This window comes from Mastigoproctus giganteus, chromosome 4, assembly GCF_048544385.1.
Source record: "Mastigoproctus giganteus isolate SK-2022 chromosome 4, ASM4854438v1, whole genome shotgun sequence".
Taxonomy (NCBI): Eukaryota; Metazoa; Arthropoda; class Arachnida; order Uropygi; family Thelyphonidae; genus Mastigoproctus; species Mastigoproctus giganteus.
In genome coordinates this window covers 9,906,184-9,920,080 of record NC_143578.1, presented here as the reverse complement: position 1 = coordinate 9,920,080, position 13,897 = coordinate 9,906,184, and the positions used below count along the sequence as shown (strand labels likewise).

Genomic DNA, 13,897 nt, shown 5'->3' with positions numbered 1-13,897 from the left:
CCATTTTCCCCATCACTTCCGTCCTTTTCTCATTGGTGATGCTTTCAACAGTGTTTTCATCAGTTAATAAGTAACACACTAATTCTTCTTTGTCAATTTCAACCCACTGATTGATTGCATTCTCTGCGAGTTCCTGTTCCTCGAGGGTATCTCTAACTGCTTGTATATCACAATGTATAGCAGCAATTTGTCCACTATTTTGCTGTTTATTTGTCACAGTTTGATTCTCTCCATCAGCTGTTCTCAGAAAACCACTTTTTCTCCAACAATTTTGAATTGTATCTTCTGAAATACTCTCCCAAGCAAGACTAATTTTATACGCTACTTCATTTAAATTTACACCTTAGAAATTCAGGAACATCAGGATCGGACGACAGCAAAGATAAAAGCAGCTCGCATCTGTAATTTACCTTAAAATTATAAATGATTCCTTGATCAAGAGGCTGGATTAATGCTGTGGTATTTTTTGGTAAATACATGGCCCAAATCTTTCCATCTTTGGATATGTGACTGTCAGCAGGTGGGTGAACTGGACTGTTATCTAAAAACAGTATTCCTTTGGGTTTGATGCATATTTTTCTCAAATGCTGTTGCACTGATAGTACTAACATTTTGTGGAACCAGTTCAAAAATAAATTTGCAGTCATCCATGCTTTTGAGCTGCTCACGTATTCTACAGGGAGATGTTTTCGGTTGATGGATTTAAAACATTGCGAATTCTTTTTTTCCCAATTACCATGGGTGGCAGCTTATGGGTTCCTGTTTTATTCAAGCAAAACAATAGAGTGACACGATCCTTACTAATCTTCAATCCTGCTTTGTTCAGAGCTGACTTTAAATCCAGAGATTTCATTGGTAACATTCTGTAAAACAGTGCACTCATAACAATTGTATAGTTGCTCATTACAGAAAGCTTCACACATAAATTTTAAGTCACTAATAAATTGTTTTGCACTATTGGCATCTGATGATTTTGCTTCACTGCTAATTGTTATTTCCCCAATGCTATGACATTTCTGCAAATGTCATAGCCATCCACCAGTGACAGAGAATTCACCATCAAGCTTTAAGTTTTGAAAAAATTTCTCTGCTTGTATCTTCAGAATGGGACCTGACAGTGAAAACCCTAAACTGCATTTCTGAGTGAACCACATGCATAAACAATCATCCACTGCCTCGTTTTTGCAGTCTTGATTTCTTCCTTTCCAGTCCTGGGGTTTTGTCCAACTTATCGAAGAAGGAATGTAGTCTTCCTTCTTCTGTAATCCATCCTCGTATTGTTCCCCTCAAGATTTTATTTGTGCTTTTGAAACACCACTTTTTACCCATTCGATTACAGTCAGCTTTTCCTTGATTGTGTAAGACTTTCTTTTATTAACGTTCGCCATAACCCCTGAAATCAATTTTAATTTATTACGAACGATAGCTTGCAAAAATGTAAAAAATCACCGATACACACCGAACAGTCACAAAAAAACACAACCAGCACAGGTAAGTCTCAAACTATGGATTGCCTTTTTTTTTTTTTTTTTTAAGTGACAACCTTTACACAAAGAAAGACGATCATTGCTCCCATCTAACCATTTTTGGGAAAACCGTTTTTTTTGTTTTTTTTTTTGTTGGAGAAGATAAGCAAATTGCACGACTCAAGCTATGGGTGTAGTGGTTAGTGACGAAGAAGATTAGCAAATTTTCTTTGTTCGATAAACATCCTTTTTGCTTCTTAACATGGTGGGAGGGTAAAGGTCCCCGGGATTTCCGAGAGGCCCCCGCCTTTTCCCTCTCTTGCAAACACTGGGTCATTTGAGTGGGGAAGCCTCCTGCAGTGCAAGGTTTGCAAAGGAATGTAATATTTTTGTCAGAATTTTTTCCAACGGCAATGTCAGGCATGCAGTGAGACCTGCGGTATAAATGACGCCGTTATATCCAGGGAGCGGTGTATTTATTTCCTGTTGAAAATGATTGTTGCTTAGTTTACCCTTCAGACTTTAAATCATGTATTAGTATTAGTAAAGGCCTTATGGTGCAAGGTAGCAAAGCCTAAGGCTGCACCAGCAAAAAAAAAAAAAAAAGTAAAATAATAATAAAATTAAATAAAATAAATAATTAATAAATAATAATAATAAAAAAGGAAACAGACAACCTATGCATTTCCCTCCTCCTGCAACTATCCAGCTGACTTTTGAATTTCCACTAACTGTCAGCCTCAACCACCCATGTAACTAACTCATTCCAATAATTTATAGCACCCTGGTTAAAATAAAACTTCCTACAATCCAGTCTAAACATCTCTCCCCATAACTTTAATTTATGGCCCCTAGTTCTAGAATCATTTATAGCCGTGAAAATTTCGTCGTCCACATTCATTTTACTTTTGCCTCTTAAGAGCCTTTACACCTCAATCAAGTTTGTTTGTTATTTGGTTTTTAGGAGCATTAGCAACTAAGGCCATATTGCTCTGGGGATATGTGGTGGTCATTCCTTGACCTTTCCGCATCCTCCATATTTGGTGGTCACGGGCTCGAACCCGGGTCTAATCAAGAAGCGTGCGCTATGCACTGCTGCTCCTGCCCACCTGGCTACAGAGGCGCCCCTCAATCAAGTCTCTTCCAAGGTACCTAGTTTCCAAGCTGTGCAACCCACATATTCAAAGACTTTTCTATGATGACGCTTTTTGGCCAATCTCATTAGGAGAGGTTTTTTTTTTTTTTTTTATATCAGTTACCCGTCTTTGGTCCCTTTCAAGAAGCTCAATGTCTTTTTTTTTTTTTAGGTGCAGTCTCCACACTTGAACACAATATTTGAAGTGTGGTCTAACAATAGCCTTATATAATTGAGATTATGATGACCTTACCTCTACTAATAAACGTTCAATGAATCATCAATAGGACGCAACACCATGGGCCTTCCTTACAACCTGTCTACACTCAGAGAACTTCATGTCTCACTGTACTGTAACTCCCAAGTCCCTTTCTTCCAACTACTGACTTTAGTTCAACTCCATAAAGTGTATAAGTTATTTTGGGGTTATTGTTCTCCAGGTGTAAGACTTTGCACTTTGCTGGATTAAAGCAAGGCTGCCACTTTTCTGACCATCCCTGAAGTCTATTTAGGTCACTCTGAAGAAGCTCTGCTTGGTGGTGTACTGCAATATAAAAAAAAAAAAAAAAAAAACGAATTTAGAGACTATAAAAAGTCTCTATAAAATTTAGGAGACTATAAAAAAAGTAAATTGCAGCCATTATCAATCCCATGCAGGATGGAAGCCTCCTCAACAATCCACGTTGAGGGAAATGGACCATAATCTGCCACGCTTGTACAGTGTGGGTTGGCAGATCGATCAGTCAGGGGCTTGAACACCGATCTACTCAAAGAGCGTGTGCACTGCACTCCTGCTCCTGACCACTTGGCTATGGAGGCCTCTGTGTTTACATATTACCGTAAAATGTCAGATGGTTCACAGCACCACATGCCACTTTCTTTGTTTGTCATTGAGATATTCTTATATATCCACACGAAAATGAGGAGGTGCACCATCTTACTAGAGGATAAAATCAATAGATATTCATAAAGCTGAGCCATAAGCCAGTTATTCAACAAATCCAGGTGAATGTTTACATTGAACTTTTCCACTATAAAGAAAAGGTGATAAGTTTTGTGATGCCAAATGGCACAAAATATTTATTTTTGGGAAGTCCTATTCACACTCAGTGACTTGGTGAGGATTTTCAATGTTTCAAACCTCTTATCGGGTAGTTGACTTTCTTTTGGCAAATCAAGTGAAGAGTACTTTCACCACTGAAAACAAGCCATGCTACCCTCTTCCACTTCTTGTGGCAAGTCACAGCAAAACTTGTATTGTTAGTATTTAATCATTTGATTTTAATGGTGGTAAATAACACCAAACAACACAGTGTGTAGTAAACTCGGAAAAATATCAAATATGATAGGTTTACTAGACTGAATTAAAAATAACAAATGCTAACCAGAACTACAGGGGAGGGAAAAATTGAAGAAACTTACAACTGTCAACCGGAGTAATTCCTCAAAATTGTAACCCCTGCTCAAAAGATCAACATAACAGCTGTACTCAGGAAATGCAAACAAAGCTTCTTTTTATATATATATAAAATGTGATGTAAAAATTAGGCAAAAGTAATAAAAATAAATAAATATGAATATGAAGCTATCATTAGAGGCAGCAAATGCACATCCTCCACATGAAGCCTAATTATATCTGATAATTAAAATAAATGATATTTAAAATAAAAAACATCAGCCAGTAGTACGGCAAAAATGCAGAGCGAAACGAAATGCAAAATAATATAAAATAAACAAACAGGGAAGGGAAAGTAGAGATAATAAGACAAAAAGGTAGTCGATAATCCCCTGTATAATTTAGTCATTAAACCCAATTAATAAAAACGATGTAAATTTAAAATAATGCCAATTATATATAATTTAGCGGTACCCCCTCGAAGTATAATAGAAAGGAAAAGAATAGATGGCGGCACAGGCGCTGCTTATAATTTAGCGGTACCCCCCCCCCCTCTTCGAGGGGGGTACCGCTAAATTATATATAATTGGCATTATTTTAAATTTACATCGTTTTTATTAATTGGGTTTAATGACTAAATTATACAGGGGATTATCGACTACCTTTTTGTCTTATTATCTCTACTTTCCCTTCCCTGTTTGTTTATTTTATATTATTTTGCGTTTCGTTTCGCTCTGCATTTTTGCCGTACTACTGGCTGATGTTTTTTATTTTAAATATCATTTATTTTAATTATCAGATACACACACACACACACACACACACACACACACACACACACACACACACACACACACACACACACACACACACACACACACACACAACCACCCCCTGCTATTTGCAGATATTTTATTCACTGTTTCACTTATTCAGAGTCACATTTATAAACTTAAAATGTCAATGTTAATGCACTGTGATCTAGGGTGCAAACAAGTGTGAGCATGACTAACATTGATTCAAGTGTGAACGCGACTAACGTTAATTGAGTGTGAAACTGTCAGTCTGCATTATGCATTTGTAGTAGGAGTGCATGTCTACCTTGGTTTTACTGTTTGACAGCTTAATTTTTGACAAAAATATGAGCTTTAGCAAAAGGAAATCGTTAAAAGACTGAAGAAGGTGATTTTATCAAGCAAGATTGAGTTGTAAGGTAAACTTTCAAGAGGAGAAATTTTAGTTTCAGTTGCAAACTATTAATAAAATCCACAAATTCACTGTCTGATCCATTAAAAAAAAATTGAAAGTAAAGATACAACACTGTGTTTCTGAGAGTGCACCTATTGCAACAAAAATATGTACCATGCTGCATGACATTAAAACTGAGAAAAAAAACTATACAAATACTTAAGCAAATTTGAAAACAGCTCTAAGTTCTAGTGGCACAAATTTTTTAGCCAGCAAATGCTGGTTTAAAATTAAAAAAAAAAAAAACATTTAAACCTCCACAATGTGAAGCTCGTGGATAAATCTGTCGGCAGATTTTGTGGTAGCAAAAAGTTTTCTGGGCAAATTAAAAAGTTATTATGGATAAAGGATATCTACTCCAGCAAGTGTTTAATGCAGATGAAAGTGCATTGTTTTGGAAGACAGTGTCTTCCAAAACTTACCTAACAAAACATGAAAAATCTGCTCCTGGATTTAAGGCTGCCAAGGATAGGCTTTCTCTGTTATTTTGTGTTAATGCAAGTGGCCATATGATCAAACCGATGGTTGTTTACAAATCACTGAATCCACGCATTAAAGGGGAAGGATAAACAACGACTCCCAATTTATTGGAAAGCAAATCAAAATGCCTGGATAACAGCTTCCCTTTTTACAGAATGATTCTGTAATTGCTTTCTACATGAAGTAAAACCTTACTTAGCTTCAAAATCATTGCTATTTAAAGTTCTTATAATTGATAATTCTCCAGGACATTAAGAGAATTTAATGTTTGAATATCCAGCTGTCAAAATTTTATTCTTGCCATCAAATACATCACCTTTTAAGCCACTAGACAAAGGTGTGATTGCAGCTTTTAAAACCTATTATGTCAGAAGAGCATTCACAAGCTTGCCAACTAAAATGGAGAAAGACTGAAGTTTAAGTGCAAGCCAAAGTTGGAAAGATAATACCACTGCTGAATGCCTGTTCAACATAAAGGAGTTAGTTGAACAGATAAAGGAATCTACCATTAATGTATGTTGGCAGAAATGATGGCCAGAAGTGGTGATAGACAAATCTCCAATATAGACAATGTGGTAGCAGAGATTGTAAGAACTGCAAAAGGAATAGAAGGTGAGGGACAGCAGACATTCAAGAACTAATCGAGACTCAAACAGAAGGTCTCACTATAGAAGAACTGGATGAAATGATGGCAATGTCCAGTGAGAACTAAAATGATTGTTATTTCCCCAATTGTTAAAATGATACTGAAGATGAAGTGTTTGACGTTGTTAGAACAGAATTTAACATCAAATCATTAAATGAAATCCCACTATCCAAAAAACTTTCTGATAAAGTGTTAGTTGGATCAAAATATGGAAAGGAGCTTCAAGTTTTAAGAGAACTTGATCACTTGCTTTCACCTTATAAGGAAGTTCACAAAAGAAATTGAAAAGAAATAAAGTTTCTTAGTCTATTCAACATCAGGCTCTAGTGTCGATCATGTATTGTTTGACAATTACAATAAATTATATTTGAATTTAAAAATTTGTGTTTTTATTAGAAACCACACATATCTGTATTTCACTATACAGTAAACCCTCGCTAATCCAGTTACAGTTAATCCGGATCGAAATATGCAAAATTCTGTTCACAGTGGTGTTGGCATGCGATGCCAACACCACTGTGACAATACATTTATCCATCTATTGATAGATGGATAAATAGATAAATAAATTGATAGATAAATGTATTGTGTTTTTATAGTTTTTAATAAAGGCTTGTGATATTTTATTTATTCATTTTCATCAGCACTACCTATATCATTAAATTTTCCATTTATTTGTGTTCTAAGTTTTTTTTGTCTTTTAGGGCTATCTTTTGCTTCACTAATTTGGATTATTGCTTAATCCGGATGACTTTCCCCTCCCCATTAATCCAGTCTAGCAAGGGTTTACTGTACTTAAATAAAATACATAAGTAAACTCAAATTTAGACTAGTTTTCCCTCTTCGTTTTAGAATGTAACACCTAGTTTCATATGGGTGCTGAACCTTATTATTCGTGGTTTCTGAATTCATAACATTTCTTGAGAACCGAATCCTCACAAACAGCAAGGGATTGCTGTATATACAAAAATTGAAAGTTACAAGAAATTATTGTGGAAGCCAACTAAACTGTGATCCAAACCCGCATAACTTAAAAATATTAGTAACCATAAATTACGAATTCCCCCTGAAAATGCTCAGAATAAACAAACTATTTTAAAGCAGTTAAAGCCTGTTCACCAAAATGACTCTGTCATCCACTACTCAATTGGCCATGGTAAAGTGTAGATATGTCTGTAATCAGTAAATCACTACCAATGTGATTTACTGATTACATATGCTTAGTGCCATCCCTAAGTGAATCTTTCACCTTCTTCTAACCCTACTTAGGGTCAGAAAATGGCAAAAAATTATTTAATTACTGAAACCTAACAAATGCAAAATGAAACAGTTATAAGTAATGGCTAAATAAATGTGTTTACTTACAGGGACAGAATAAGTATCATCAATTTGGAATTCTGCAGGATCTGAGTCTGAATTTGGCATTCTTGTTGACAAAAGATTAAGAAACATCTTGAGTAAGTGAAGATTTTCGCCAGTTACATTTGATACTTGAAAAATTGGACATAACCTAGAGGGAAGACAAAAATAAAGGAAAAAAGATATTCTTAATGTGAATATTAAATACGATTTCCTTAAATATTAAAAAAAGGATTATCTTAACAGAAATGCTACATAAAGAAGCCTATGCAAGCATACAGAGGCTATAATAAAGGGTGTCTGGGCTAGAGGTATCCAAAATATGGCTTATAATGCGAGAACCACTCATTATATTTTCTCAAATGAAAGTTCAGTCAATAGGAAATCATTCCAAGGTTTGTTTCCTCACATTTTTCCGCATTTGGGGTATGGAGAATCCTCACCAAGTGATCGAAAATGAAAGGGACACACCAAAAAGTCAATGTCTGATTAGGAGGAGTGCACAAAAAGGGCATCATCAGTCCATTTTTTCCCCACAGATATGACTATGAAAAAAAAAAATAATAATAAATAATAATAATAATAAAAATAAAAAAGCACGAGGCTTTATTAAAGACTGTGTACTAGAGAAAAGTTCAGGATTTGGATGATTTGAAACAGCATATCGTTGAAGCAGTTGTTTTAATAATGCCTCAGATGCTGGAAAACACTTGGCAAGAGCTTGAGTATCGTTTTGACATCTGTCGAGTTACAAAAGAACTTTACTAACCTTCATAAAAACTTGGTGAGTTACTCTGTATAATAACAAAAAAATTATTTTAATACTCCTTATAGATGCTGAGGTGTGTGTGTGTGTGTGTGCGTGCACGTGTGTGTATGCGCGCGTGTGTGTATGCGCGCATGTGTGTGTGCGCGCATGTGTGTGTGCGCGCATGTGTGTGTGCGCGCATGTGTGTGTGTGCGCGTGTGTGTTTGGATACCTCTAGCCCGGACACCCTATTGTATAAAATATTTACAAAATCTGTGTTATTCCCTATATCGTACAATGCATTACTGATCATGTTTTGTTAACTGTAAAACCTATTCTGTCGTCCTAATCCTATTATGCTCCTTTATAATTTCAGAAAATCTGAGTAATGACAATGGAAGACTACCACTGGGTGTGAAGGCTACCAATGGCTGACATTCCAAAAACACTTCCAAGTTCAGTTTGTTGTCAGTCACCATAATAATATGAAAGCACACTGTTCTTAACACTTCCTATTTGTTGTCAAGATGTTAAGAATAAACTACAAGCTGGATAACCATCATGATAAACTGAAAAAACGGGTGCTTGCCCTCAAGAATAATGTAACTGGGATTTCCTCAGGGACTCAACACTCTAGTAACCTACCAAGTTTTCCGATTCAGGCCCCAGAACAGAATAACCAAATGCAAACTACTCTGGTTCAAAAGGACTTAGTCCTATTAGGAGAATCCATTGTCAGGGAAACAGGAAATATTTTTTGTAATAAGGATAGTTGAACTAGAACCAGGGTTTGCTGGACGGAAGCAATCATTAATGATGTCACCAACAGTCTGTAAATTTTAAGGGGGATAAAGAGAATATTATTATTCATGTGGGGACTAACGATATTAACCCGTTAACGACTATGAAAAAACTACCTATCAAAAACTACTCATTACGCTTAATATTACGGTGAGATTATGAGTTAAGGAAACAAACAGAACCAAAATTTCAAAGAAAATATATTTATTTTTTTTTTTAGAAAAATAGGCATCCTCAAATGGGGATGCTAGGCAGATAAGTGGTATTTTTCGTAGCAACCCTTTTCGATGCACATTGTTTTCTGACAATTCTTACATGACCTTACAGCTTTCATATGACAAACACAACATTTTAATTGTCTATCAAGTTTTTCTGGAAAGTGATGGCCTTCACTAATTTTCATAGGACTTCCATCTTTTTGTTTGTTGTTGATGCAGCATTTCGTATGATGTTTCGACGAAAATCTAATTGATTCATTTTTATCTCTGCTCTCATTTGGTGAAACTTCCACACCTTACTGATGGTCATATTTAACATGTATGTAAACAGGGCCCACCACCACCATTTCTTACCTCTTATTGCTATCCTGTATAAAGGAGTCTAAGAAAATTTACTGCTGCGTCAGTTTATCGCATTTTACTGTCTAGACAATGAGACGTGTTTGGTCAAATCATAAAAACTTATTTTTTATTTAAGTTTCTGCCTTAAGCTATGATTAGCATATTTTTGGAATTCTATGAACTGTGAGGGAATAGTACTGAAATAAAAAAAAACACATGTATGGAAATATGTAATTTAATAAGTAGATTATGTATTTTAATAGTTACATGTATCACAAAAATAGTAAAAAATCCATTATTTGAACAATATAACAGTTGGTTAATTTTAAACTAAACTAATTATAACATTATGTATGTCATAGTACGCTGCAAAAATTCAAAATGAATGTTTATGCAATCTTCAGAATCAGTCACGTTGAGATAATTAATTACTAAGAAACTGTAATATTTACAACACAGTATGTAAATTATAAAAAGAAATATTATGCGCTACATCTCTTAGATAACCAACAATATCACCCCGTTCATCATATGCACCAACAAGCCTTTTAATTCGTAAATCACAATCGCAATACTTCTTTTTTTTGTCGCCCGGATCTTCCACTTAAGTTAATGGAATTAAGTAGGTACCTAATTAAATTAAAGCACCTGCAATGGTATGTATTTCTAGGAAATGTATACCTAGCATATAACTTCCATTTTTAACTGCACTTAAATCTTAAATAACACCTACAGAAAAGCCATATTTTCAATTTAAAATGACCAATAAATTTATATAAATTATATGTATTGCCTGGCAATAAAATATGCTAGCAATCATTTGTAGGCTATAAATTGTTTACAAACTTAAATTTTCTTAAACTTTCGGCGATAAACTTTCCTAGACTAAGTCTAGGAAAGTTTATCGCCCGCAATTTATCGCCAGCAATTAATCAGTAGCAGTTTACCGCCGTATCAGTTAATCGCATAAATAATTTATAGCCTACAAACATCGCCAGGCAATACATATAATTTATATAAATTTATTTTTAACTTTAAGCAGCATGTTTTAGGGGAGTGGGGGTAGGGCATGCCGATTAGGGAGATACTTATATATTTATAATCTATTACAATCACAACATTTTCTTATTTTGAGTTTATTTTTCATCCTTTTGAGTTTGTGAACGCATCATGTTGGTGGAATTTTTGAAATCAGAAAAAGGAAAACCAAAATTCATTGGAAGTGTCAAAATTACTGAAAAACTAAATGTGCTGCTCGAGTTACTATGGTAGATAACACCATCGTTAAAACGTGGAAGGAGCACAATCATTGTGGAGACGCAGCACAACTTCTTGATACCATTCGAACTTATGCAGAAACAACAAATAATACGCCTCATAGTATTATTTCAAATGTTTCGAGAATCTGTAGCCAAGCAGCAGCCCCTAAGCTTCCAAGTGTAGACACAATGAAACGAATGATCCAAAATATAAGAAATCGAAATTTTGATGGCCCAGTTCTTCCATCGTATCGTAGAGAAATAGTTTTTACAGAAGAATATAAAACATCGTGCAAGGGAGAATTGTTTCTACAATTTGATTCTGGACCCGAGGACAATTGTATGTTAATTTTCAGTACGAAAAGAAGTTGTTGCAGTTGTTAGCGCGAAGTGAACACTGGTATGCCGACGGGACTTTCAAAACTGTTCCCTTACTTTTTTATCAGCTGTATACGATGCATGGATTCAAGGACAAAATATCGCTTCCATTAGTTTATGCATTATTGCCTAACAAGTCTGAGGAAACGTACGTATCTCTATTACAGCAGCTGAAAGTATTGGAACCGGCTATGTCCCCGCAATCAATAACTATAGATTTTGAAATGGCGATGATGAATGCTTGCAGAAGAGTTTTTCCTGATGCTTCGCAACGGGGTTGTTTTTTCCACTTTTCACAATGTATTTTTCGTTCCATTCAGAATAATGGATTGAAACAACGTTATGAAACTGATGCTAATTTTGCTTTAAATACGCGAATTTTGGCAGCAATTGCATTTGTGCCCACTCCAATTGTGACGGTCATTTTTGAACATCTGTGTGAAAATGGTGTTTTTCCTCCAGAATCGCAAGAAGTTGTTGATTATTTTGAGGATACATGGATTGGACACCCAACCAGACGACATCTTCGTCGACCAACAAAGTATTCCCACGAAATGTGGAACGTATGCCAGCTTGTTCTTGAAGGATTACTAAGAACGAATAATTCTGTTGAAGGGTGGCATAGAGGATTTGAGGAACAAGTCGCTGCATATCATCCCAACATTTGGAAATTTATCGATTGCATTAAAAAAGAACAAAGTATTAATGAAATGCGCATTGAATGTTATTTAAGTGGAAGTGATCAGGGTGACAAAAAAAAAGAAGTATTGCGATTGTGATTTACGAATTAAAAGGCTTGTTGGTGCATATGATGAACGGGGTGATATTGTTGGTTATCTAAGAGATGTAGCGCATAATATTTCTTTTTATAATTTACATACTGTGTTGTAAATATTACAGTTTCTTAGTAATTAATTATCTCAACGTGACTGATTCTGAAGATTGCATAAACATTCATTTTGAATTTTTGCAGCGTACTATGACATACATAATGTTATAATTAGTTTAGTTTAAAATTAACCAACTGTTATATTGTTCAAATAATGGATTTTTTACTATTTTTGTGATACATGTAACTATTAAAATACATAATCTACTTATTAAATTACATATTTCCATACATGTGTTTTTTTTTATTTCAGTACTATTCCCTCACAGTTCATAGAATTCCAAAAATATGCTAATCATAGCTTAAGGCAGAAACTTAAATAAAAAATAAGTTTTTATGATTTTACCAAACACATTTCATTGCTTCTAGACGGTAAAATGCGATAAACTGACGCGGCGGTAAATTTTCTGGACCCCTGTATAAAGATATACATTGGTCATGGGCATCTATGCCACCCATTCCACCATTGTATAAAGCAAATGATGCAGATTGTTCTACATTGACTTTAGCTTTTGCAGTTTTTGACCAACGTTTTACATATTGTAATGGTTCAACAAAATCATAATTGATAAGAATAGAACATATGTTATCTTTCCATTTTATACATAATATGTCGTTGATGACATCAAACCTATAGTCATATGTACCTCTTTCCATTTTTTTCATTTCTTTAGATGCCATAATAGGACAGTGTTGAACTCGATTGTCATTCACAGTTCCTGTAGCTCTTAGTTTCTTCTTTTTCAAAAATATCATCGAGTACATTGTAAAATAATTGTCAAAGAAAACTACATGGTTTTATGGATCTGGCACATGTTCCAATAAATCAATAACCACTCTTGCACCTACAGGTATACTCTTCACATTTTTGGTTTCTTTAGTTGGTTTTCTGCAATAGATGTCAAAAGTGTAGCAATACCCAGAAGAACTAATTATCATCCAAATTTTGTAACAGAACCTCACTGGTTTGCCCTTGATAAATTATTTTGCTGGATTATGTCCAAAATACTTCACCATTGACAGATCCTTGTGAAAAAAAAACCCACTAGCAAAAACTGTTTTATGAGCATATTCATTATTGGCCTAACTCTGTACATTTGATCTTGACAATTTCCAATTTCCAATTTCATCATTATTGGCCAGTGGAGCAAATCTCTTTCCAGTAACCAATATATTCATTCTTGAGGAAAGTTGTGATATCCTGTCAAAAGCAATACTGCAATAAAACTTTGCATTTCTTTGTTGGCAATAGTAAATTCATGAATGTTTTTTTTTTTTTTTTTGTTGAGTGTATATTACTGTTCGTTCACATATAAAGTCTACAATATGTTCGTTCACAAATATAGTCTACAACAGGACCAGGGTATGTCTGCCAGGGGTAAAGGTTGATGACGTTGTAGAGCAGATATCATCTTTTAAGGGCACAAAAGGTGATATTACATGTTGGCACTAATGATATCAAGAGTAGGAGACCGGCAGAATTGCTTAACAAGTACAGGTCACTGTTGAAAAAAAAAAGCCGTGAAATAGGG

General features: G+C 34.9%; 1 protein-coding gene across 8 annotated transcripts in view; it reads right to left on the bottom strand.

Moving 5' to 3' along the window:
• The window catches only part of GTPBP1 (GTP-binding protein 1), a 270,000-nt gene that overhangs the window by 24,715 nt on the left and 231,388 nt on the right, over window positions 1-13,897 (bottom strand). For all 8 annotated transcript variants that reach the window (XM_090372553.1, XM_090372554.1, XM_090372557.1 and 5 more), the window contains one exon: window positions 7,737-7,881. In XM_090372553.1, the coding sequence (XP_090228679.1) occupies window positions 7,737-7,881 (145 nt within the window). The remainder of the gene's footprint in view (window positions 1-7,736; window positions 7,882-13,897) is intronic.